The sequence below is a fragment of the Rhipicephalus sanguineus genome, chromosome 5, assembly GCF_013339695.2.
Source record: "Rhipicephalus sanguineus isolate Rsan-2018 chromosome 5, BIME_Rsan_1.4, whole genome shotgun sequence".
Taxonomy (NCBI): domain Eukaryota; kingdom Metazoa; phylum Arthropoda; class Arachnida; order Ixodida; family Ixodidae; genus Rhipicephalus; species Rhipicephalus sanguineus.
Window position 1 is genome coordinate 60002576 of NC_051180.1, and position 22528 is coordinate 60025103.

General features: G+C 44.8%; 1 protein-coding gene across 1 annotated transcript in view; it reads left to right on the forward strand.

Annotated features, from left to right (window-relative positions):
- The first annotated feature begins 1287 nt into the window (after window positions 1–1287).
- Window positions 1288–22528, forward strand: part of LOC119393696 (nudC domain-containing protein 3) — a 37632-nt gene continuing 16391 nt past the window's right edge. Inside the window, exons 1-5 of the mRNA XM_037660821.2 lie at window positions 1288–1461; window positions 4307–4388; window positions 5380–5461; window positions 6394–6643; window positions 11709–11878. Coding sequence (XP_037516749.1) covers window positions 1349–1461; window positions 4307–4388; window positions 5380–5461; window positions 6394–6643; window positions 11709–11724 — 543 coding nt within the window. The 5' untranslated portion in view covers window positions 1288–1348 and the 3' untranslated portion in view covers window positions 11725–11878. The remainder of the gene's footprint in view (window positions 1462–4306; window positions 4389–5379; window positions 5462–6393; window positions 6644–11708; window positions 11879–22528) is intronic.

Genomic DNA, 22528 nt, shown 5'->3' on the forward strand with positions numbered 1-22528 from the left:
AACTTGTGACGTCACTATGACGTCATTCCACGTGACGTCATATGATGACGCCATCACACGACATGGTCGCTTTGCATTGCTTCCGTGATCGGGGGCCGATCACGAAGGCAATGTAAAAGCAGGTGAGGTGCAGAAAGCTTGCAATGCCTTCGATCCTGTCGGCAGTCCGAAACCACGTTATGTGCAGAAAGCTTTCGGAGAGGGGCGAGGGAGGATCAATGCATCGGCTGACGAAAAAGATGGCTTTTATTTTCGAGTCGTCTCAGGCGAATGCATAAGGGACCGTGTTTTTTTTTTTTCATGTAATTTTTTCGCATATACATTTTACCTATGCGGTCAGTTCTTCAAAATGTATGGGTAAGTATAACATGTTGACATCGATATTGGTGACCACCACGTTTTTTATAACCTGACGGAAACAAATCGTCAGACCACACATCGTCAGAATTATTTCTGGCTACAGAAAGCGGGTTTGGGTGCCACACACCATATTATTATTGTTAGTCGTTACGCAAATGGCAAGCATGTGATGCCATGACCTATCGGCCGTGTTGGGCATACGTACATTCGTGCCCCTCCGTGAACGAGACGCGAGTTACGCGAGTAATTTTTTACTTTTGGTACCGCGGCCACGCCGACTGACACATTCGGCTTCGCATGAAATGGCTTGAAACAGCAGAGCGCCGGAGGCAGCCTTGTAAAACAAATCGAATGCACGAAATAAAATATAGGATATGAAGGGTGCAAACGCGTTAGCATGCATGAGCTAGTTAATACGTGCATATGTGCTACGTTCTCCTGGTTATCTCCAGTTTATTCTCTCCTGCAGCAAGTTTACGTTCGTCATTCCACACGAAAATAAGTTAAGCGCCTTTTCTCACGATTAAGTGCGCGCAGGATGCGTTCCTCAAACAGCCACGGAAGTGTGGACCAATGCGGTGACAAACCAGCTGAAAGGATATATACAAAATCCCCGTTTCACAGCACACAAACTAACAAACGCGTGCTCTGTGTGATGAGTCGCTGCAGTATTATGTTGCAGTGACACAGTATTAAATATTGCCCAAATTTCCGCAACTTTAGCTAATAGCGGCCAAAATATCACGCGCGTAGCATACGCTCGCTCCTTTGACGCGGCTTCCGCCGCGGAGAAAGCCCACGGGTCCGGCACGGCAGCGCCGCGGCGCGGGAGTTCACCGCAAAAGGCCCTCGCTGCTCCCATGTATTCGCGCGGCGCTTTGGACACTCCCCCTATTCTAGGTCACTCTAGTCATGGGCTGCAGTGCTGTGCTGCCGGTATTAATGGCGTTCGATTGAAAAGAAGCGGACAAGCTCCTGCCAGCGATGGATGCCTCCCGGCTCCCGGCGAGTCATTAACGACGCTGCCCTCATGGGCATCTTGTCAAACGAAGGCCAGACATATCCGTTCCTCGCAGCCATCTTCGATTTCCTCTGCCGCCAGTGAGTAATGAGCTAGCTGCGCAGCTAGCTCACGCAGTCCGATTACTGCCCGCATGTCAGCTGCCAAACAAACCTTGGCACCTCGCGCGTTTAAAGGGCGTCGCATTTGTTACGCACTCGCGCTAACGTCACTCTAACCAGCTGAGTCGACAGTTCTGTGGGTAGCATTATAGTGGCACCTTGACAATTGAGTGCATCGGCTTTGTCAGCTGACACTAGGTGTGTTTACTTTCGGAACAGCATTCCTGATCGACTGGTTGCTGTCAGCTAAGCCCGCTTTCAGAAGGTCTTACATAAGTGTCAGAAAAATATCAGTCGGGGTGCCTCGCGCAGAAATTCTGAGCCCTTCCACAACTGCGAAGATGGAATACAGCGAAACTGTAACTGTTGTGTTATCGTTATTGACTATATGGAGCGAATAAAGAGACCTACACTCAAAGACCTCCGTGTTTCTCTTGCGCATGAATAATACATATCTGATCAATGGCGGTCTCAAAATGAAATCCTGTAGTAAGAAACCCGGTTGTTTCGAAAGTACGATAATAGGGAGTTTTCGAATAGGGGCCCCAAAGAAATAGCGTCGAGGCCACTGCGCATGCGCGAGACCCAAACAACGTTTGGGTTTTTCGTTGGGCAGGCTATTTCACGAATTTAGCGGGAGCCCCAAAAGCTTTGCGTCAAATAAACATGACAGCACCCACTGAAGCTGTCCACCTAGCCAAGACTAGAGTGACCTAGGATAGGGGAAGTGTTCAAAGCGCCGCAGACCCTATTCAAAAACTCCTAGCTACTGCTTGACCCAAAGCGAGCACACGCAAAGGACTTTGGGTCCCCTATTCGAAAACTCCCTAATGGCATGACGTTCGTTTCTTGCACAACTGGTCTTGTCTTTGAGGCAAAATCATTCACGTCGTTCTGTCATGTCTGCGAAATCGGAGATCTTTATGTTTACTTATACGCCGTGTCAATTTTTTTCGACGCAGAAACGCTGTATTAGTCGAGTTACTTGGTTCGCCGAAAATTGTTGTTCTGCACGTCTTTTGCCCGTGGACGCAGTCCGCTAGAACCTAGCCACACATAGCTTCGTTGTAATAGACGTTAGAAATTTCTCAAATGCTCCCGACAAACGCTATCTTGCATCGTCATCCGTTTTGTAACCTGGAAACTGATTCACTAGATCTCACCTGAGCACGTGCACTTCTAAACGTGTCAATAATAATAATTGTTGGGGCTTTACGTCACGAAAACCACGGTATAATTATGAGAGATGTCGTAGCAGAGAGAGAGAATTAAACTGTAGGAGGGTAGCGAATTGGGCGAGTTGGAAAATGCTCGTGATGGTTAACGCAAACGCAACACGGACGAAAAAAAGAAAAAACGACGACACAAGCACTATCTAACAAGCGAACAACTCGGAAATCACTGTGGCATTTGAGATGATCAGAAAGAAAGACACGTGCGTGAGCTGCCCTTCTATCACTTTGATTGATGAGGAAGTGTCTTTCCTGGAAAGAGCGTAGTTTTGTTAGCATACACGTTTTTATCTGTCAATTATCTTTGGCGCATGTGCAGGTTTGTTGTTTTTTCTCTTTCTTAGACATATATATTTGTGATTTTTCCAATAAACATTCAGTTGTTAGATAGCGCTTCTGTCGTCGTCTTTTCTTCTTTTCGTCCGTGTTGCGTTTGCGCTAACCATCATGAGAGAGAATTAAACCTTATTGTATAGCCGGGCACGTTCTCTTTGCCCACTGGTGGGTGACATCCTTATTCTAGGTAGCCATGGCTTGCAGCAGATGCCCGAGCCCTGTCCACCAGCTGGAGCTGGTCCTCAGGGTTTAGTGACATCAGCAACTCCTCCCACTGGTCTTTCGGACTTCCTTGGATGCTCCGTTCGTCTATGGGCGGGATACTTGGGTTGTTTTGGCATCTCCATAACATGTGCTACAGGGTGTTAGGAGTTTGCGGGCAGTGTCTGAGGTTCCTGCTGAAGTTGCCGGTGCACATTGCGTGGAGTAGTGTACCGTGCGGATAGGTGCCTGGCCTGGAGCCTTCTCCGATTCGCTGCTTGCTGCGACGCCACTATCCACCTGCTCACAGAAGGCCATAGCGGAGGGCTCCAGAAGTTCAGACCACATTGGGTTCTTTAACTTTCACCTAAATTTAAGCACACGGGCCTCTAGCATTTTTCTCCAGCGTTATCTATTATTGATCTGGTCTCGTGCTTGATGTAGCAGACGGCATACACCCGGGTTTCTGCATTCTTACACCACTAAAGGGCCCCTAAACCACTCCACATTCAAGGACGAGAGAGTGGTTTCTTTCTCGCCTTCACTACAATTCTTACATGCGCTATCTACTCCTCGCCATTTATTTCTTCATAAAACATGTGGATGATGTCAGCAGTTAGTGTAGAGCCTATCAGGCTTTCACGCTTTCTGGCTACATGCTGTTATCTCTGCTTGCGCAGTCAAAAATGTGCAAAACGAAGTGAAACGACTTGATCGTGCACGGCAGTCACGTGAGACAAGGCAGAATTGGCAAGTGACTGCATGGCAAAGCAGGGTAGGAGACAATTCGCAACTGATATTCCTCGTATATGGACCAATCGAGAGCTTATTTCCTCGTAATATCACGTGAGCGGAGCTGGTGTCTCAAATTGTTCCAAAAAGACGGGAAAGGCCAGGAGAGAACAGCGTGTGCCTTCTTTTTATTTTTAGAGGTTGTTTAAAGGCCCTTTAACTATGGAGCTCGGTTTGCTTGATTTGTGCCACTCACTGGGTGTATACTCGATTGCTGCTCGTGACTGCATAAGTTTTTTCTTTCGTTTTCTTTTTTTCTGCAGTATTGACTTCTACCACATCAAGTCCTCCCAGTCTGACAAACTCGGATTTTCTCTTGGTGTCGCGAGGAGTATCGTGAGAGCTGTAAGCATATTCGGATGTGTTCTTGTTGGTGTATTCAAACATGGAAGCGGAAAAAAACAAGTTTGGAAAATGTGCACAGAACTTGGGGATCTACTGCTATGCAAAAACTATGTAACCTGCAAGGTTAGGTAGTATTTTGACATTTCGAAAAAAAAAAGTAAACACACTTTTTGATGAAATGACCACTTCATCTTCAACTAATTGGCATCTGTAGTACGTATATAGGCGTTTTTTTTCTCGTATGTTCTTACCTGTGTTATAACTTTTTTTCTTTGTACAGTTATTTCATCTACCATAGTGTTTGTTTACTGATTATTCAATATTTGACGTTATACAAATGTTTAGTTGCGCTTATTCAAAGTGCCATTATAAAAATGTAACTCTTTTAGACCACTACTAGCCTATAGCTATGGGCCCACACAGTCTTTAAAAACTTTGTGTAAAAAAAAATAATAATAAAATTCAAATTCAAACTGTAGCCGTTAATGGTTGGACGAGTCGGCACAACTACATATTTATGCAAGTGTGAAAGAGCACATAAAATACTGAGCAGATTGCGTTATGACAGTGTTCCTCACTTGTTTGTTCGTTCTTTTCCTGCTGTAAGTATGACTGATAACCGAGGGTTGACTTATGCTTGCGGATCTGCTGTTCAGAGGCAAACGGTGATGAAATTCTAGTTTAGACCTTCTAAAGAAATCTTGCATTCAGATAGGGTAATTGTTGATCAGTCTTTGTAGCAAATTTTTAATCTCTTGAATATGAGTGCTTGCATCACGAAAAGCTAACAGAGATAGATTGCATCACGGAAAGCTAACAGAGATAGATATCTGTCCCAAATGCGAAAAAAAAAATTTTAATGACACCAGAACTGGCGCAACGGCTTTGCGTGGTGTTCGAGATAGGCTGCTTTCTTTTGTTCTTTTGGGGGGAAGGGAGGACTCTAAAGTTTAGTGCGTCACATTGATAACTTGCTTCTTCCTGTTTACAGGCTTTCGAGTCGTACAACAAGCTCGCAGATGAAGTGCAAAAGAAGAAAGACGCTGCTGTGCCGGTCGTTACACAACCCGAAGGTTTGCCTACAATAGTTACAGACTTGCTGTTACATGCACATTGCGTAAAGCTGTGATCATTAGCATGAGCACAGGTGTGCAAGAAAGGCTGCTATGCTCAAGGGCACGAGTTCAATTCCCAGCCACGGCGGTTACATTTCAATGGGGGGGCGATATGCAAGAACATCCGTGCACTTAGATTTAGGCACACGTTAAAGGAACGTTAGGTGCACATTCAGTAAGTCAAAATTAACCCGGAGACCCCCACTATGGTGCATCTCATAATCATATCGTGGTTTTGGCATGTGAAACCCCAGCAGTCATTGTTTTTGGGAACATTAAAGGGAGACTAACGAGAAAAAGTGAATTAGTTTTGATTGATAAATTGTATTCTGGGAACTTTGATGTCGTTGATTTCATCATAGGTTCATCAAAGAGGATAAAATCAAGGTCAAAAGTTTCATTTCTTAATTTCTGGCCGAAATCGCCGCATGCGACGGCATGCATTTTGAAGTGTATTTTTTGTGTTTTAGTGACATTGGCTCAACTAAATTTCCTGAAACTTGGTATGTTAAGTCCATGGCGCCCTTAGAGGACAGCATACTTCATTTTTACTGGTTAGGAACTACATATAGCCTTGTAGATAGTGTCAAAAATATCACGTCACGTTGTTTATGAGAAAATATCAAGGTGGCATTGCCACCCACAGTTCCTTTTTGCACGTCTTCTTGCTTACTAAGCATCTTCTGACGGTAAGAGTGGTGTTATTGGTATTCTGAAATTGTAAAGTACTAATAGGTGAAAAGTCGTTTTTCGCTTTTGTGTCCCTCTAATGTGGAAGGCTTCAATAATAAGGCACTCGTCTTTTCTCGTCTATGTTATTGTCCCTTCGTGCTCGAATTTTCAATTGCGATGTTCAATGTCGACTGTTTTCTCTGTGGTTGTGCTTGCAGAGCCGGTTCCACTCGCAGCCGAAGTGGAAGTTCAGACCACCGCCTCGGATGATACGATCGACTCAACGATGAGCGAAAGTGTGGCGGCCGAACCGGTGAAGACCGTCCCCGCGGCAGCAATGTCAAAGTCTCAGTGCTCACAGAAGGGCGATGCCGACAATGTCAAGCCCACAAAAGATGGCAAAGCAGATGGACCCAGTGTTAGCACCCCAAAGGCTGGCGATGCGAACGATGGCCCCGAATACGATCCGTAAGTGAAGAGATAACTGTGCACTCATACAAAGTGAACATGCCGCCACTAGAATTTTGCAAGCAAGTGCTGTAATAAGGAAGTTACAGGGTATAGAACAACCCACTTTGTCTGGTTTTGTTTCACGCTCAGCCTTCCCACCCTCCTCTGCCACGAAGAGGGGTAGGCTTAGCCCATTCTCATCTCTATGCCCATTTCGGCAACTCAACACGACATCAGTGTTTATTGCACGTGCACGTAGCCAACGACCGAGCAAAGGCTTCCTCCGCGCGTTGCTCATGTCAGAGTGGCCCAGTGAGGATGTGTGGTGGTGCGATGCACTGGTGAGGTAAACAAATACGGGGCAACTGCGGGGCCAAAACTGCATCACCGCAAGGCTAAGGCGCTGTTTCTTAGTGCAGAGGGCCAATCGACAAAGTTGGTGCTACGTAAACTTGACCATGGGCAACTTTAGGTCACTTTGCGGACAAGGAGGACTGGGCAGGCACTGGATAGGGGCGTGGGAATCATTTCTCGAAAGGGAGCGTCTGTGCAGCACGCACAGCTGTGACATTTGCCAGATGTGGTCATCTTGGCCTTCTGCATGAATTAACGATCTTGTTTGGGAGGTGCAAAAAAACATGTTGGAGCCTGTTTACTGGCTCTTTACAGTGGGGCAAAACTTTTTTACATGCAAGCGTAAATGTCCAATTTGTTAAATTGCTTTCAGGGAGTGTGTCCCCACAAGCAGCGCCACCTAGAGGCAAAGTGGGAGAAGGAGAAAGATTCAGTCAAAAATTGTCATGAAAGAGGCGCTTGTGAGCCAAGAGCAGTAACGCTGGTAGGCGGCGAAAACATTGGCATACCTTACATTTCATTTCCCAATTATAGGTCAAGGGGTAGCAGGTCGCCCCCTTTTACTATGCGCAAGCGTAGAGCTCTCATTTGTCAAATCGCTGTCATGCATTGTGTCAAACCCATTCTGGTTAACGTAAAGAGACGTTCCACTGGCATTGCACAAGGGGATAGCATCAATTTGCTTAGACGTTGCCCGCATTCACGGAGTGAAGTGTCACAAAATTTTTTTAAATTTTTATCGATATTATTGAAACTTGCTGAGTTTCTGTATTATTTGTGTGCTGATTTTAAATATGCAATTATTTTAATATTCCAGTATGCACTTTTAGAATTTTACAACATTCCAATGCCTTTCTGGGTTCAAATTTTTTTCTAAACTGAGGAATTTACAAAGCTTATCACAATAATCTGTAGTGAGAACTGTATTGAACTAATACGGCGATCTGGGCGAGTTGGTAGATTAACATCTTCGGGTAAACGTGCAGCGCGGCACAGGCAAAGGACGAGAAACTGTGCTTGTGTCGTCCGTTTCTCGTCCTTTGTCTGTGCCGCGCTGCACATTTACCTGAAGATGAGAACTGCATGCAATATAATAAGAATGGATGTCATAAACCCGCTTGAACAAAAGGTATGGTATGTTGAACTTTCGTGGGCGATATCCCACCTTGACATCAACCCTTTCACGGATGTTCAACGTGATATAACTTTTGCTCAGATGGTTTTATACCATCTATTCTTATTGCATTGCAGATAACCCTCATTACGTATTGTTGTGACATGCTGACTTACCTCTTAGCACCCTCAGTTTAGGAACAGCAATGCTCCCAAAAAAGGTGCCTGAAACGTTTTATACTTCAAAAACTACCTGTTGTTCTAAAAAAATAATTGCATATTTGAAATAGCACACAAATAAACATAAACACAGCAAGCTTTATCAAAATCGGTCGATCAAGAACATTTGTGAGTCGATGTCAAGCTGGGATTTTGGTCACTAAGTTCAACATACCATAACATTTGTTTGAATGGGTTTAGGATTTCCATTCTTGTTTTACTGCACACTGTTTCAATTCCAGGTGATTGTGATGTGCTGTTTGCATGTCACAATATAATATTCTCCACTTTAGGTTCTGGTGAAGGGCCCTTTCACACTGTGCAGAATTGTGTGCGCCTAACATGCGCAGCACACGCTTGTTCGATTGCAATGCTCCGACTTAATAAGGGGCCTCTTACGGTTTCAGGCACGACTGATGAAGTACTGTCTGTAAATGCGTCAAATTTACAGATTAATTGAACCCACTCTGTACTCTATTGCAAGAAAAATATCATATGTTGCTTCATGTGTTTTAGAGTATTAATGTTAATTAACCTGTAATTAAATATTTATTTACTCGGAAGTCATTCATGTTCTGGCCGTTGAAAAAAATTCGGCAGATCCCACGTACCGTGGTAGTCGACGTTATGCGAAGCATGCGGCGGGTAGGTGAGTGTGGCGTAACTTTTTTTACTTAGCGACACGTTACGAAATGACGCTAGAGATTTGTACAAATTTTATACGCACAGATATATATGTTGAAGAGACGCATATGTGTTATATAACCAATTGTTTACGGTTGGGTAACGCTGCCAATGGCAACGTGGGTATTACCAACACCAGAAGCGGTAAGCTGATGTGTAGTACTTATACGTGTCCCGAGAACGCACACACGTTTCACGAACCCGTGTGCATGTGTGCAAGAAGTTCTTGACAGTTCTTGAACGAGGGCACCATCGCCGTGATCAGTGAGCACCAGCAGCTGGTCATGACTTGTTATAGGATCCGGTCGTGATCATGGTGACGAGGGGTCCATGTGTAGTGAAGTATGTGGTATAGTAGAGCTGTTGGAATTCGTGGATGCCTCGGTCATTTCGTCAACAAATTGTCTGTCGACAGAGCCGGCGAAATGCCGGAACCTGAAGCCACCCTTCGTGTTGGTGAGGTATAGGCCGTCGAGGCTGGTAGGCCTGGATAGTGCTACGTAGACTAACATCAGTGGATGATGGTTGTCGTATTCTTAGACTACCTGGGCGTAGGGTGGCCTACGTAGCCTAGTCTACAAAGCGGCTGTATCAATCTCTGGCATCATCCTCGGTCAGCATGAGGCCGGTGCCCAGCCTCGTAGAAATGAAGAGGACACTGCGTCGTTATAGTGGACGAAGTGCAGTTTACGGTGCGGTGATGTGGATATCATATGTAACTTTCGTTAATGTAATCCTCCGGGGTCGAGCAATGCTTCAATATAGATTGCTGAATCATAGAAATACAAACGTAATGTTTATTAGACTGCTGTAAAAGCGGAGCCAACATTGGAACCACAGATGTTAATCTGATATGACGCCTGTAGCGTAGGAGTAACATGTAGTGTTTATTGCTTTCTTGTAAATTAGATAGCCAGCACCACAACCACAATTGACGTTGCCCACCGATATTACGCCTGCGTAGGCTGGTTTTCAAAACTAGTGTATAGATCTGGCGTGGCTCAGTGGTAGAATACCTGATTGCCACGCAGAATGCTTGGGTTCGATTCCTGCTTGGATCCTAATTTTCATTTTTTCCATTCGTTTGAGTCAACGCTGCCGATGTTGGTTTGCCTTAACGCTCTAGCATTTAAGCTACCAATGTCTGTTCTCGTCGTTCCTGGGTAGATATAAACTGTCATCACCTGTGGCGCATACCCGTACACCGCGGCCCGTGTTAAACGGTTATGTGCCACACGTGTCTAGTGGAAAGGGTTTGACGACGTATGCGACAGGATTTATCGTTATTCATGTCATGACCTGGGGGGCGATCGGAGATCTGTTCGTTCCGCTTGTTCGTTTCGTGAGACAATAAGGTTGAAAATATCACTGTTTAAACATTCATGTTTAGTAATGCATGTGCTATTCGAAAGGTCAGCATTTAAGTTGTGTAGCGGAAACTTAAAAAATGAAAAGATTTTCTCGGGGATCTTGCCTACACTATAGAGAAATGTTGAAAGAATAGCACTCAACGAAATTTAGGCTTAGAGAAGTCTGCAGTCTGAAATGTTCTAAGAACAGAGGACACTGTACACGGCAGTGCAAATGTACTAAAGGACATTTATTGCACCTTCTACACATTGAGCCATCTAGATGTATTACACAGCTAGCATGCTGATGTAACATGTTGCAGAACAAAGGCAGGTTCAACTCGCCACGTATGGATATCAAATGAGTAATCTTCACCCCTGTTCGTGTTCAAGAAGAACAGAGTTCCTCTGGCACCAGAGCTGGAACACAGGAGAAGCTGGATTACAGGAGCTGCAAGAGCCTTGAGGGGGAAACAACCTAAGGGTCTTAAAAATAATGTTACTTATCTTTTGACCAACTTAAGTAAAACTGCACATCTTTGTTCAATTTCTTGAGCTGATTCTAGATATTCTGTTATATAAATATGTCAAGTAGTTTCCAAGATAACTGGTAATCGCATTCTGTTGTTTGCTGGAAATATAAAAATATATCTGTTCAAGACAGTGTTCATATTAATACATGGATGGATGCTAGAATTAATGAGGAGTGCAGTGCTACAGGCAGATTCGAAAGGGAGCAGTTATTTCTTAACATAGTCTTTCTTTTCTTTTTCTCCAGTTTTTGTCCAATTTCTAAACGTACAGCACAGTGAAACTCGGTGTTTACTCATAAATTATGAGGAACATTTTAAAAAGTTAAACGTTAAAAGATGTGGAGGCATAATTTACAAATTTACTCTCAGTGTTGCCTACCCTCTGCTTATGTAGCTTTATGTTGCAAAAGAAATTGTAGCTCTAGCAGTCCTAGGTCCCAAAATATTGACGCCGCAAAGAAGTGGCCCAAAGCTGTGTTCTGAGAAAAAAATGGCTGAAAGTTTATGTAGTCTTTTACAGTGAAACACATGAAGAAAGATAATGAACAATGAAGCGAGAAACATTACAGGTTAGTGCGAAAAGTAGATATTGATTTCATGAATGTGTGCTTGAAAAAGTCTATTTTGTTTGCAATTTTCGGCCTTCAAAGACCCAAGATAGTCGGCCTTTTCAACTCAATATAATGAACTACAGCGCGTTTTCTTAGTGAAGCTATGTCTAATTGCCTGACAGATCCACATAAAAGCCTGCAATCTGTATTGTATACCTGCCGTGTCGGAGCTTCTAGCCGCAATTTCTTGTGAAACTCCGATGCCTGTGGCTTTCTGTAGGTCGGTCCCGACATGACATCGCAGAACCAGGCCCGCGTGACCATCAACACCAACCACCTCAAGGTGGAGTTGCTAGATCTGGCAACCAAGACGTGGTCAGTGCACGTGGGAACTCCCGCATCAATCTCGACGAGTCCATCTGGACTCTTGTGCCCGGAGACCACGTACTGGTGAGCATGATTAATGCAGGACACTTCGCTGTAGGGTTTGTCTTCTTAAAGAGCCCTGCAACGCTTTTTGGACGTGGTCAGAAAACGCTGCTGATTGGTAGTAGAGGTTCCTGAGTACATATGAGCCAAGCATTATGCACAGCACGTGGCCTGGAATTTACAGTTAATTCTCGAATCAGCTAGACAACAAATGGCGCCATAAACCCGAAGTCCTTGGCTATCGGCTGATTTGAGCATCGTGAGCTCCATAGTTACCACGGCCGCCACGCGTGATGCTGCAACATTCCCGCATGCTTGCTTGCGATCACGTTGAGAGTAAGCTGCACGTTCGAAGAAAAAAAAAAAGTGCTCGAGGTCATGACGCGCACTGACGAACGGGCGTAACTTCTTGCCCCCTTGTCTCTCCCCCCCTCCCCACTGCGTAGATTTCAACGCACTCGCTGGTATGAAAGGAAAGCATGTGACAATCCCTGTAACTAAATTCATACTTCACAAATTCTAAAAATTTTTGTGGCAGTCGATTCGTGAGACAATAAACTCCATTAATGAAGCCATTTGATTGTTACTTCGAAAGGTGTTGCACTTCCCCTTTGACCAGGCGTGGCACTTCAATTCTGTTTTAATTTCTTGATAGATTTTTATGAAAGTTCATGAGCTTATGTATATTTGTGTGCAGATTTCAGATTTGCACATGTTTTTCTAGTATAATACATAGTTTTTGAAATATAAAGTATTTGATGGTGCCGTTGGCATATGGTAATTATCTAGAACCAAAACTGTATGCAGTACAACAAAAACGGATGTTCTAGACCGACTTGAACAAAAGTTATGGTACGTTGAACATTCGTGAGCGAAATCCCAGCTTGACATTGACTCACTTGTAGGCTTGTGCGAATATTCGAGCACTTCGAATATTCGAACGAATATTACAGTATTCGAATTCGCTTCGAAACGAATTTAAATTCTAGGAAATTTCGAAGTATTCGAAATGAATGGACATATAAACCGCACGTAACACCTTGTAAAGGTGGTTTCACTGCAGTGGAGGTGTGCTATGCCGTGAATACACCTTTTCAGGAGAAATCCGCACTGCCGCGAAGCCTCACTTCAAGTTTAAATGAACATACCGTAAAACCTCGTTAATTCAAAGTCACTGGGACTGTGAAAAATCTAATTAAGCGGGTTTTCGAAATAACCAAACATACAAAAAGCGGGATGCAAGAAACTTTGAATTACTGGAAGTAAGCAGAGGTGGTCGCTTGCTGTTCCTGCTAGTTTGTGGCTACAAAGGTTGTTTTCCAGCAATACGTGATCCCAATTTAGCCGCTAAACCACAGAAACGGCGGGCCTCGCTGCTGCCAGCGCAAGAAAAAAAGAGGGGAAAAAAACGGTCTCGTGGTCAACTCAAATGCGCGCCTGCGGAAAAAAGATATGCTTCGCTGCAGCACAGTGGTGACACGCGGGAAGCGTGTCACCTGCTCCTCGCAGCGTCAGCGCGTCACGATGCGACCATTCCCCCATTCTTTCTGTTAAAATAATTTAATAATGACCAGTGTGACGGAATTCGCGATGTGTTCTGGGTGGAAAAGATGGTCACTGAAGTTTTTGAACTGAGTTTTCGAAGTATGCGTTGCAGGCAAGTACTCCGCCAGCAGTGCAAGTGCGCAAATTGCCGGAACAACCACCATTCGGAGGTTCGCATACGTCGCGAATTCCGTCAGACCGCCCTTTATCAATTTCTCTATTTTCCCAGAAAGGATGGATAAATCATGACGCACTGACGTTGAGAGAAGCATGCGTCATGCTGCCCGCGTGTCACCGCTGTGTTGCAGTGAAGCACGTCTTTTCCGCAGGCGCACATTTCAGCTGGCAGCAGCGAGTCTCGGATGCTTCACTTGTCACTCATTAGTATTGCTACATTGCATTGCCTTGTGGCTCCTAAGGGCCATCGTTTCTGCGGATTTGCGGCTAAATCGGGATCGGCGAATTGGCACACGGCACCCAAAGTTTTCAAATTAACCGGGCTGGTACTGACCACCGCTTCAAATTATCCACTCAAATTTACATTGCAAAATACGGGGCCAAGGAAAGCCTTCTAATTATGTGGGATTTCAAAATAACAGAGTTCGAATTAATGAGGTTTTACTGTATTACGCTCACATTGATTCATCATTTTTTAAGTTTAAAAGCTTGTTATACTGGCTTATATGCTCTAAGTATAGTAAATTTTAAAACATAACATATTTTACAGGTTATCGCTTGCATGCTACCGAAAGTCAAATCCTGCTATTACTCAAAGTTGCTTCCACTTCCCTTTGAACCAAAAAGAATGGCATATGCATATGCCTTGTTTCAACTTTAAAAATATTGCGCTGGTTAGTTGGGTCATTACAAATATGCTCATTTTTCTTTATAATATGTGATATAAACTATTCGAATTCGCTTTAAATTTACTTCAACCAAATCACTATTCGCTTCGAATTCGCTTCGGATCTAAAATTCACTATTCGCACAAGCCTACTGACTTGAAATGCTCAACATGCCATAACTTTTTTCCAAGTTGGTCTGGAAGATATCATCATCATCAGCCTGACTATGCTCACTGCAGGGCAAAGGCCTCTCCCATGTTTCGCCAATCAACCCGGCCCTGTGCTTTCTGCTGCCACGTTATACCCGCAATCTCGATTATACCCGCAATGCAGCGATGGCATAGAGGTAGAGCATCAGCCCTGCGTGCAAGAGGACCGTGGTTCGAATCCCAGTGCTGGCCAATTCCCCACCGGATTAAAAAAAATTCACAGTTTCGCCGCAACGGCGAAGCAATGAATGCGATTGCAATAAGTTGGAATGTAATGCGAAGAATAATAATAATATCTGGGGTTTAACATCCCAAAACCACGATATGATTATGAGAGACGCCGAAGAATGGAAAGCAGCTCGAAATTGCCAGCGCGTTGCTCGAGCCCAAAGGATGCACGAAAAGAACGCACACAGGACGAGTGCGAACTATCATGTGTCACAGCTCGACACTTGAAGCGCGCTTATCAAACATAAAGCAGGACGCACGAAACGAACGAACATGTACACACAGGACGAGCGCGAACTGTCACAGTTGTTACTTATTTCCGTTTGAACAGCGCGCTCCATTCGCAAATGCGGCCGCTGCAGCGAGCGAAGTGACCTTCGTACGCTCTGTGACTTCAGCATGGACAGCGCGGGGAAAGCACAAGACCTACGTCCCTCCGCTTCTCCCGCCCTCCATCTTTCCTCGAGATAAGCGCACAAAGGCAACCACGCCCTGTAGGGCGAAGAGCATCGGCGTTCGCAGGAGCGGGGCGACGACCTTTAAAGCGTGCCCCACGCGCACTTCCCGCCATCTCGGTGGTGACCAAGAAAGCATGCTGAAGTAAATGGTGTATATAAATAGCTCACCGCTAGGCTGACAGACTTACTTTTCGTGGCCTAGCCCTCTAAAGCCACGCGCTGCGGAGCGAGAGGTCGCCCGTTCGATTCCTTGCTTCAGAAATAATTTTTCTGAATTATTTTTCTTTGTGGCTTTTATATATATATATACATACATGTACATATACAGGTCCTGACGGCGTTGACAGATGCCGACGGCAAAAGCCGGCCGAGAGTGTCCACATTATTGCTATCGCAATAAAAATATGTATATTCGCGTGATGATGGAATTGCATGAAAAGACGCCTGGGGTGTGGCCTCACCGGTGACCACAGCCGGTAATGCACTCCCTCACCAGAGTAGGATTGGCCGCTCTGGTGCAGTAGTTGGCCACTGCCTCCCACATGAATACACCAATTAACCCGCGGCCTGCTGCCCCCAGTGGCTGCGAAGGAACTGACCACGTCCTGCGATGCAGCGGAGGGTGCTAAGAATCTCCGAGTCCGGATAGGCCGCCATTGGAACCTGACCTTGGCAACGTTTAACGCTGGAACGTTATCTAGTGAGGAAAGTCTAGCAATTCTATTCGAAGAACTAGAGAGTGTTAGCTGGGATGTAATAGGGCTCAGTAAAGTTAGGAGGACAGATGAGGCCTATGCGCTGCTAAAGAACGGGTACGTCCTATGCTATTATGGCTCACCTGACAGAAGAGAACCGGGGGTGGGATTCCTTATCCACAAAAATATAGCTGGCAGCATAGAAGAATACTATAGCATTAGCGAAAGGGTGGCAAGTATTGTAATTAAACTTAAAAGGACACTAAAGGCAAATATTAAGTCTACGTTGATTGTTGAAATAACGGCCCAGAAACCTCGTAGAGCTACTTTTGTGCCAAGGAAGTGCTTATTTTGAAATAAAATCACGTTTTAGTGGTCCGCATCGCGTTAGCGCAGTTCAAATCACCCACCTGAAAGCGGTGTTTCTCACGTCACTGTTGCCGTGCCCAACGTTGCCCGCCTTTACTGCGCGGTGGCATGCACTGGCGGCGTGCACCATTAGGGCATCCGGAAACGTCACATACATGCGGCATTTTGTCGAACTTTCTGTCAGAGCGACTTTCACGAGTGCGCAAAACACACGCGGCAGTACACGATCCCGAAACTGCCACTGAGACGCGACTGCGTGAGCGAAGCAGGGCTCCGGGCGAAGCGCAGTTCGGCGAAAACGGAACCTTTGAACCACGTGCGCCGTTCCCCATGGCAACGCCAAAGAGTTTCTTTTTTCCATTAATCAAACAGTAACGAACAAGCAGCATTTTATTACGTCTCTTGATGCACGGAAGGTTCTTTTTTTTATTGCAGCTAGTTCGATTACGAGTGATTACTGTATATACTCGCGTAATGATCCCACTTTTTTTTCAGAAATGTTGATGCAAATTTGGGGAGAGGGTTCATTACGCGGAAAAAAAAAGTTGTAGTAGGTATAAAAGTTGAAATTTCGCATGACGGTGTTCAGAAATTTGATAATTATACTTTAGTCTTTAAAAAGTAAGCATTTGCATGCAATGTATGCGAAAAAAAGAAATCTTTATTGATGACACCAACCAAACCAGCCACTTTTTGCGCTCCTACTCGCTTCCATCGCCGTCAGTGTCTTCCTAGCTTATGTTGCTTGCTGCTGCCGCCTCGTCAACGCCAAACCACAGCGCATCGTCTTCTGTACTGTCCAGGCTATTGGAGATCCCAGTCTTCTTGAAGCTCCGAACGATCATATCGCTCGGAATCTGGCTCCACGCCTCCAGAATCCAGTGGCACAGCATCTCATTGGATGGTCTCCTTATTTTACTGGCAGGAGTCAGGTCGTGGTTTCCGTCTGCCATCCACTCCGTGTACAGCCGCTGCACGTTGTACTAAAAGGCTTATTAATTGGAACGTCAAGGGGCTACAGCACGGACGTCCGGCCACCGGGGATCACCGCCTTGAAGGCTTACTGAGAGAACCAGACAGAACCACCACCTTGCGAATGCACGGTGCGCCGTTGCTGCTTTGTTTGCATGCCGCTGTGCCTGCGTGGCACTATAAGCACTCAGGTTTCTTGTGCGTTCGACAGATGGCGCTCGGCTGCAAAAAAGGCACGACTTTCAAATTTTGACTCTTGTCTGCGTTCGCGCTGCTTGGAATTTGTTGTTAAGCGATGTTTTTAACTTTTGTAGCGTCGTCGCTTTGAGATACAATGGCGTGATTTAACATTGTTTCGGTCTTCAACGACATTATCAATCAAACCAAAATCAAATCAGCATATACACACACACAAAAAAAAACGTTTTTTTTTCTGAGGACCAAAGTGGGGGGTTCATTACGCGAGTAAATACGGTAATTGTAGTCGAACTCTCTCACGTCATCGGAATCATTTCCAAAATGTGCCGCTTGTGGCATTCATCATGTGATACATTTAGCTTAATTTCTCAGTAAGTAGGGCACTGCTGTTGATAATATTGCCGTTTTAGACGTCATACATTGAGCTTTCACTCTGACATAAATTGTTATTTGCCTTTAGAGTCCCTTTAATAAGAGGTACAAGATGAAGGTGGTACAGGCCTAAGCACCTACATCCAGCCATGATGACCATTTAGTTGAACGCTTCTATGAAGACGTGGAATCAGCATTGAACAAGGTAAAAACACCATATACTGTACTGATGGTTAGAGAAATGCCTAAGTAATTAGTAGAGCTCGCAGAACGCAATAGTTCGCGGATCTTCAGTACCTTCTACTGAAAACAGGCGAACCGCAAGTGGACGTAGAGGAGCCCTCATGGCGAAACTGAGAATGAAATCGGCTTCGTACTGTGCACACACCCTGGCATCGTGCAGCATCTGGAAGTGGTTGAGAAGATACGATGCAGTGACCATAGAAAGGTCTCGAATTCGCCTAGACTTGAGGAACAAACGGCAGAAACTCCTTGTCTCATGAATTGGCGCTCTTTGGCCATCAAATGGCCCTTGCACCATTAAACACCACATATCATCAAACGGCAGAAACTGATACGCAAGAAGCCAATTAATGAGCTAGCACTGAGAGGGGAAGTACAGGAATTCAGGGTCTCACTTCAGAACAGATACTCGGCTCTAACTGAGGAAACCAACCTTATCATTGACGCAATGAATAGTAATCTGACGAGCATCGTTATGGAGTGTGCAGTGGAAGTCGGAGTTACAATCATTATACGGGACACTGGCAAGCTCTCCCAGGAGATGAAAAACTTCATTAAGAAATGTCAAAGCATGAAAGCCTCAAAAATGACAGACAAAATAGAACTGGCAGAGCTTTCGAAGTTAATCAATAGGCGTAAGATAGCCGACATAAGAAATAACATGGAGAGAATTGAACATGTTTTAAAGAATGGGCGCGGCCTCAAAGCAGTGAAGGGAATACTGGCCGCAGGCAAAAACCAGATGTATGCACTAAGGGACGAGGAAGGCAAAGTCACTAACAATATGGATATGATAGTTAAAGTAGCCGAGGAGTTTCATTGCTTCACTGCTTTGAGGCGCGGCCTCAGAGCAGTGAATAGAAAACTGGGCGCAGGCAAAAACCAGATGTATGCACTAAGGGACAAGGAAGGCAAAGTCACTAACGATATGGATGTGATAGTTAAAGTAGCCGAGTCATTTCATTGCTTCACTGTTTTGAGGCGCGCCCTCAGAGCAGTGAAGAGAAAACTGGGCGCAGGCAAAAACCAGATGTATGCACTAAGGGACAAGGAAGGCAAAGTCACTAACAATATGGATATGATAGTTAAAGTAGCCGAGGAGTTTCATTGCTTCACTGCTTTGAGACGTGGCCTCAGAGCAGTGAAGAGAAAACTGGGCGCAGGCAAAAACCAGATGTATGCACTAAGGGACAAGGAAGGCAAAGTCACTAACAATATGGATATGATAGTTAAAGTAGCCGAGGAGTTTCATTGCTTCAATGCTTTGAGGCGCGGCCTCAGGGCAGTGAAAAGAAAACTGGGCGCAGGCAAAAACCAGATGTATGCACTAAGGGACAAGAAGGCAAAGTCACTAACAATATGGATATGATAGTTAAAGTAGCTGAAGAGTTTTACAGAGCTCTTTACAGTAGCCGGGGCAACCAGGACGATGATGTAAGTAGTAGTAGTAGCCGAGAGGAAGTGGACATTCCACCAGTAACGACATGGGAAGCAAAGAAAGCCTCAGAGGGAATGCAAAGAGTCAAAGCCACTGGTGAGGGCCAGGTGACGCCAGATCTCTTAAAAGACTGTGCACATTTTATGTTAGAAAAACTGGCCACCCTGCATACGAAGTGTCTCTTAATGAGGAGGGTACCAGAATCTTGGAAGAATGCTAACATCATCTTAATCCACAAGAAAGGGGACGTCAAGGACTTGAAAAATTACAGGCCGATCAGCTTACTGTCTGTTGTCTACAAGCTGTTTACAAAGATAGCAGCTAATAGAATTAAGACATTAGAATTCAGTCAACCAAAGGACCAAGCAGGATTTCATACAGGCTACTCGACAACAGTCCACATTCACACTATCAATCAAGTGATGGAGAAATGTGTGGAATATAACCAACCCCTATATATAGCCTTCATAGATTACAAGAAGGCATTTGATTCGGTCGAGATATCAGCAGTAATGCAGGCACTACGGAATCAGGGCATCAATGAACCATATATAAACATACTGGAAGAAATGTACAGCGGCTCCACAGCCACCATAGTCCTCCATAAAGAAAGAGACAGAATCTCAATAAAGAAGGGTGTAAGGCAGGGAGACACAATCTCCTCAATGCTATTCATCGAGTGTTTACAGGATGTTTTCAAGGCCCTAGATTGGGAAGAGTTAGGGATACGAGTTAATGGAGAGTACCTTAGTAACCTGCGGTTCGCTGATGACATTGCATTGATGACGAATTGCAACTCATGATTACTGAATTGGACAAGGAAAGCAGAATGGTAGGTCTGAAAATTAATGTGCAGAAAACTGAAGTAATGTGCAGTGGTCTCGGAAGAGAACAGCGCATTGCGATAGGTAGCGAAGAACTGGAACTTGTAAAGGAATACGTCTACTTAGGACAGGTAGTAACCGCTGAGCTGGAGAATAAGCATGGAATGGAGCACATTTGGAAAGCACTCTCAAATCATGGATGGTAGTTTACCAGTCACTCAAGAGAAAGGTATATAACAGCTGCACCTTACCAGTACTCACCTACGGAGCAGAAACCTGGAGGCTTGCAAAGAGAGTTCAACTTAAACTGAGGACGACGCAGCGAGCAATGGAAAGGAAAATGATAGGCATAACCTTAGAGACAAGAAGAGAGCAGAGTGGGTCGGGAACAAACGGGTATTAAGGACATCTTAGTTTAAATGAAGAAGAAATCTACTATCGGCATCAAATGAAACACGAACAGCAGCAAGCCTTCGCAGTGGTATAGTGTGCGCCGTCCAGTTATCACCATGGACAGGCGCGCATATGCGCAGTGCGGCCAAACCGGATGTGCACGCCTGTCAATGGTGATGACAGGATGGCACGCACTATACCATTGCAAAGGCTTGCCGCTCTTCGGGTTTCATTTGACGCCGATAGTACACGGGCAGGCCATGTAGCGCGTAGGCAAGATAACCACTGGTCATTAGGAGTAAGTGAGTCAATTCTAAGAGAAGGCAAATGCGCGAGGGGGAGACAGGAAGTTAAGTGGGCAGATGAGATTAAGAAGTTTGTGGGTATAACGTGGCAGCAGAAAGCACAGGATCTATCCTTGTTCTACTGCATACAGTTCTGATTTCGGATTATTGTGATAAGCTGATTTACTTCATAACTCTCTTTTTAGGAAAAACCTTTCTCGCCAAAAAGCACAGAAAATATTTTATATTTTCTATATTCAATTTGATATTGTGTATCTAGTATATTCCATTTGACATTTGAACTATATATTGAATTTGAAATAATTTGACCAAATCACTATTTGCTTTGAACCTCGAATTTACTGTGCACCAATTCCTACTTAATTCTCCATCAATTTTGATTAAACTGGTTGTGTTATATATATATTTCTGTGTGGTTATATCAAATATGCTATTATTCTTTTAGTACAGAATATGTAGTTTTAAAATGTCAAGCATTTGATGCACCTTGTTTAGGGCAAGACTTTTTTCTAAACTGGAAGAGTTGCAATGCAAGTCAGCATACCACATTTATCAGGAATGAGAGAAGCATTCGATAAAACAAGAGTGATTGTTCTAAATTCATTGAAACAAAAGTTAAATCCCAGCTTGACATAGACTCACTCGCAAATATTCAATGTGCCATGATTTTTATGCAAAATAGGCTTAGAATATCCATTCTGGTTTTATCGCATACCGTTCTCAATCCTGATTATATTGTGATATGTCGATTTGCTTTTTAACTCTCTCAGTTAAGGCGAAAATCATGCTCCCAACAAACCGGAGGTAACAGTCTCCTGTTATCTCTGGTGTGCCCCAGGGATTGGTGCCTGATGTCATTTCCACAAACTGGTTTTTTACATGCCAGAAAGTTGTTTTCTTGTCAGAACCACTGATGCTGAGAAAGGAACGTACGTATCTCTCTGGCACTTGAAAAACCAGTTCGTGGAAATGTCACCAGGCACCAATCACAGCTGGATATCTGTTGGTGACTGTGCGTGTTTGTCTATTTATTTAGCCACGTGCATAGAAAAAAATTTCTGTTGTTAGTACAGCGATGTCCTTGTCTTGAATATATTGAAACACACGCAACCACGACACGGACCATGACATGCAACCACGACACGGACTCTTGGTCCGTGTTGTGTAGGGCAGGAGCGCGGCGTAACCCACAGTGGGCCGACGGAGAGGCCGAACGAAGGGAGGGCGCGTGGAGTGGCGACGCGTAGACTGAGCTTCGGCGAGACTGACGGGAGACTGCTCTCCCACGTTTATTGCACGTGGTTTTAAGGAGGGGGAAGGAGGGCTATTGGTCAGCGAGGCACAGGTCACATGACCGGTATGGCCACGTCGGATTGGTGGCAGCAAAGAGGCATGGGGGAGGCCCAGCTCCATCCAGTGGCATGAACAGAGACCCTTACCGCACTGGTGTTCTTTGCATGTCACCAGGGGTCGCACGACACAACAGTACGCATCGGTTGCACTGTGTTTCAATATGTTCAAGAACTGTCACCAACTGGCCCAGCTTCCAATTCTTCTATGTCCTTGTCTATCTACTC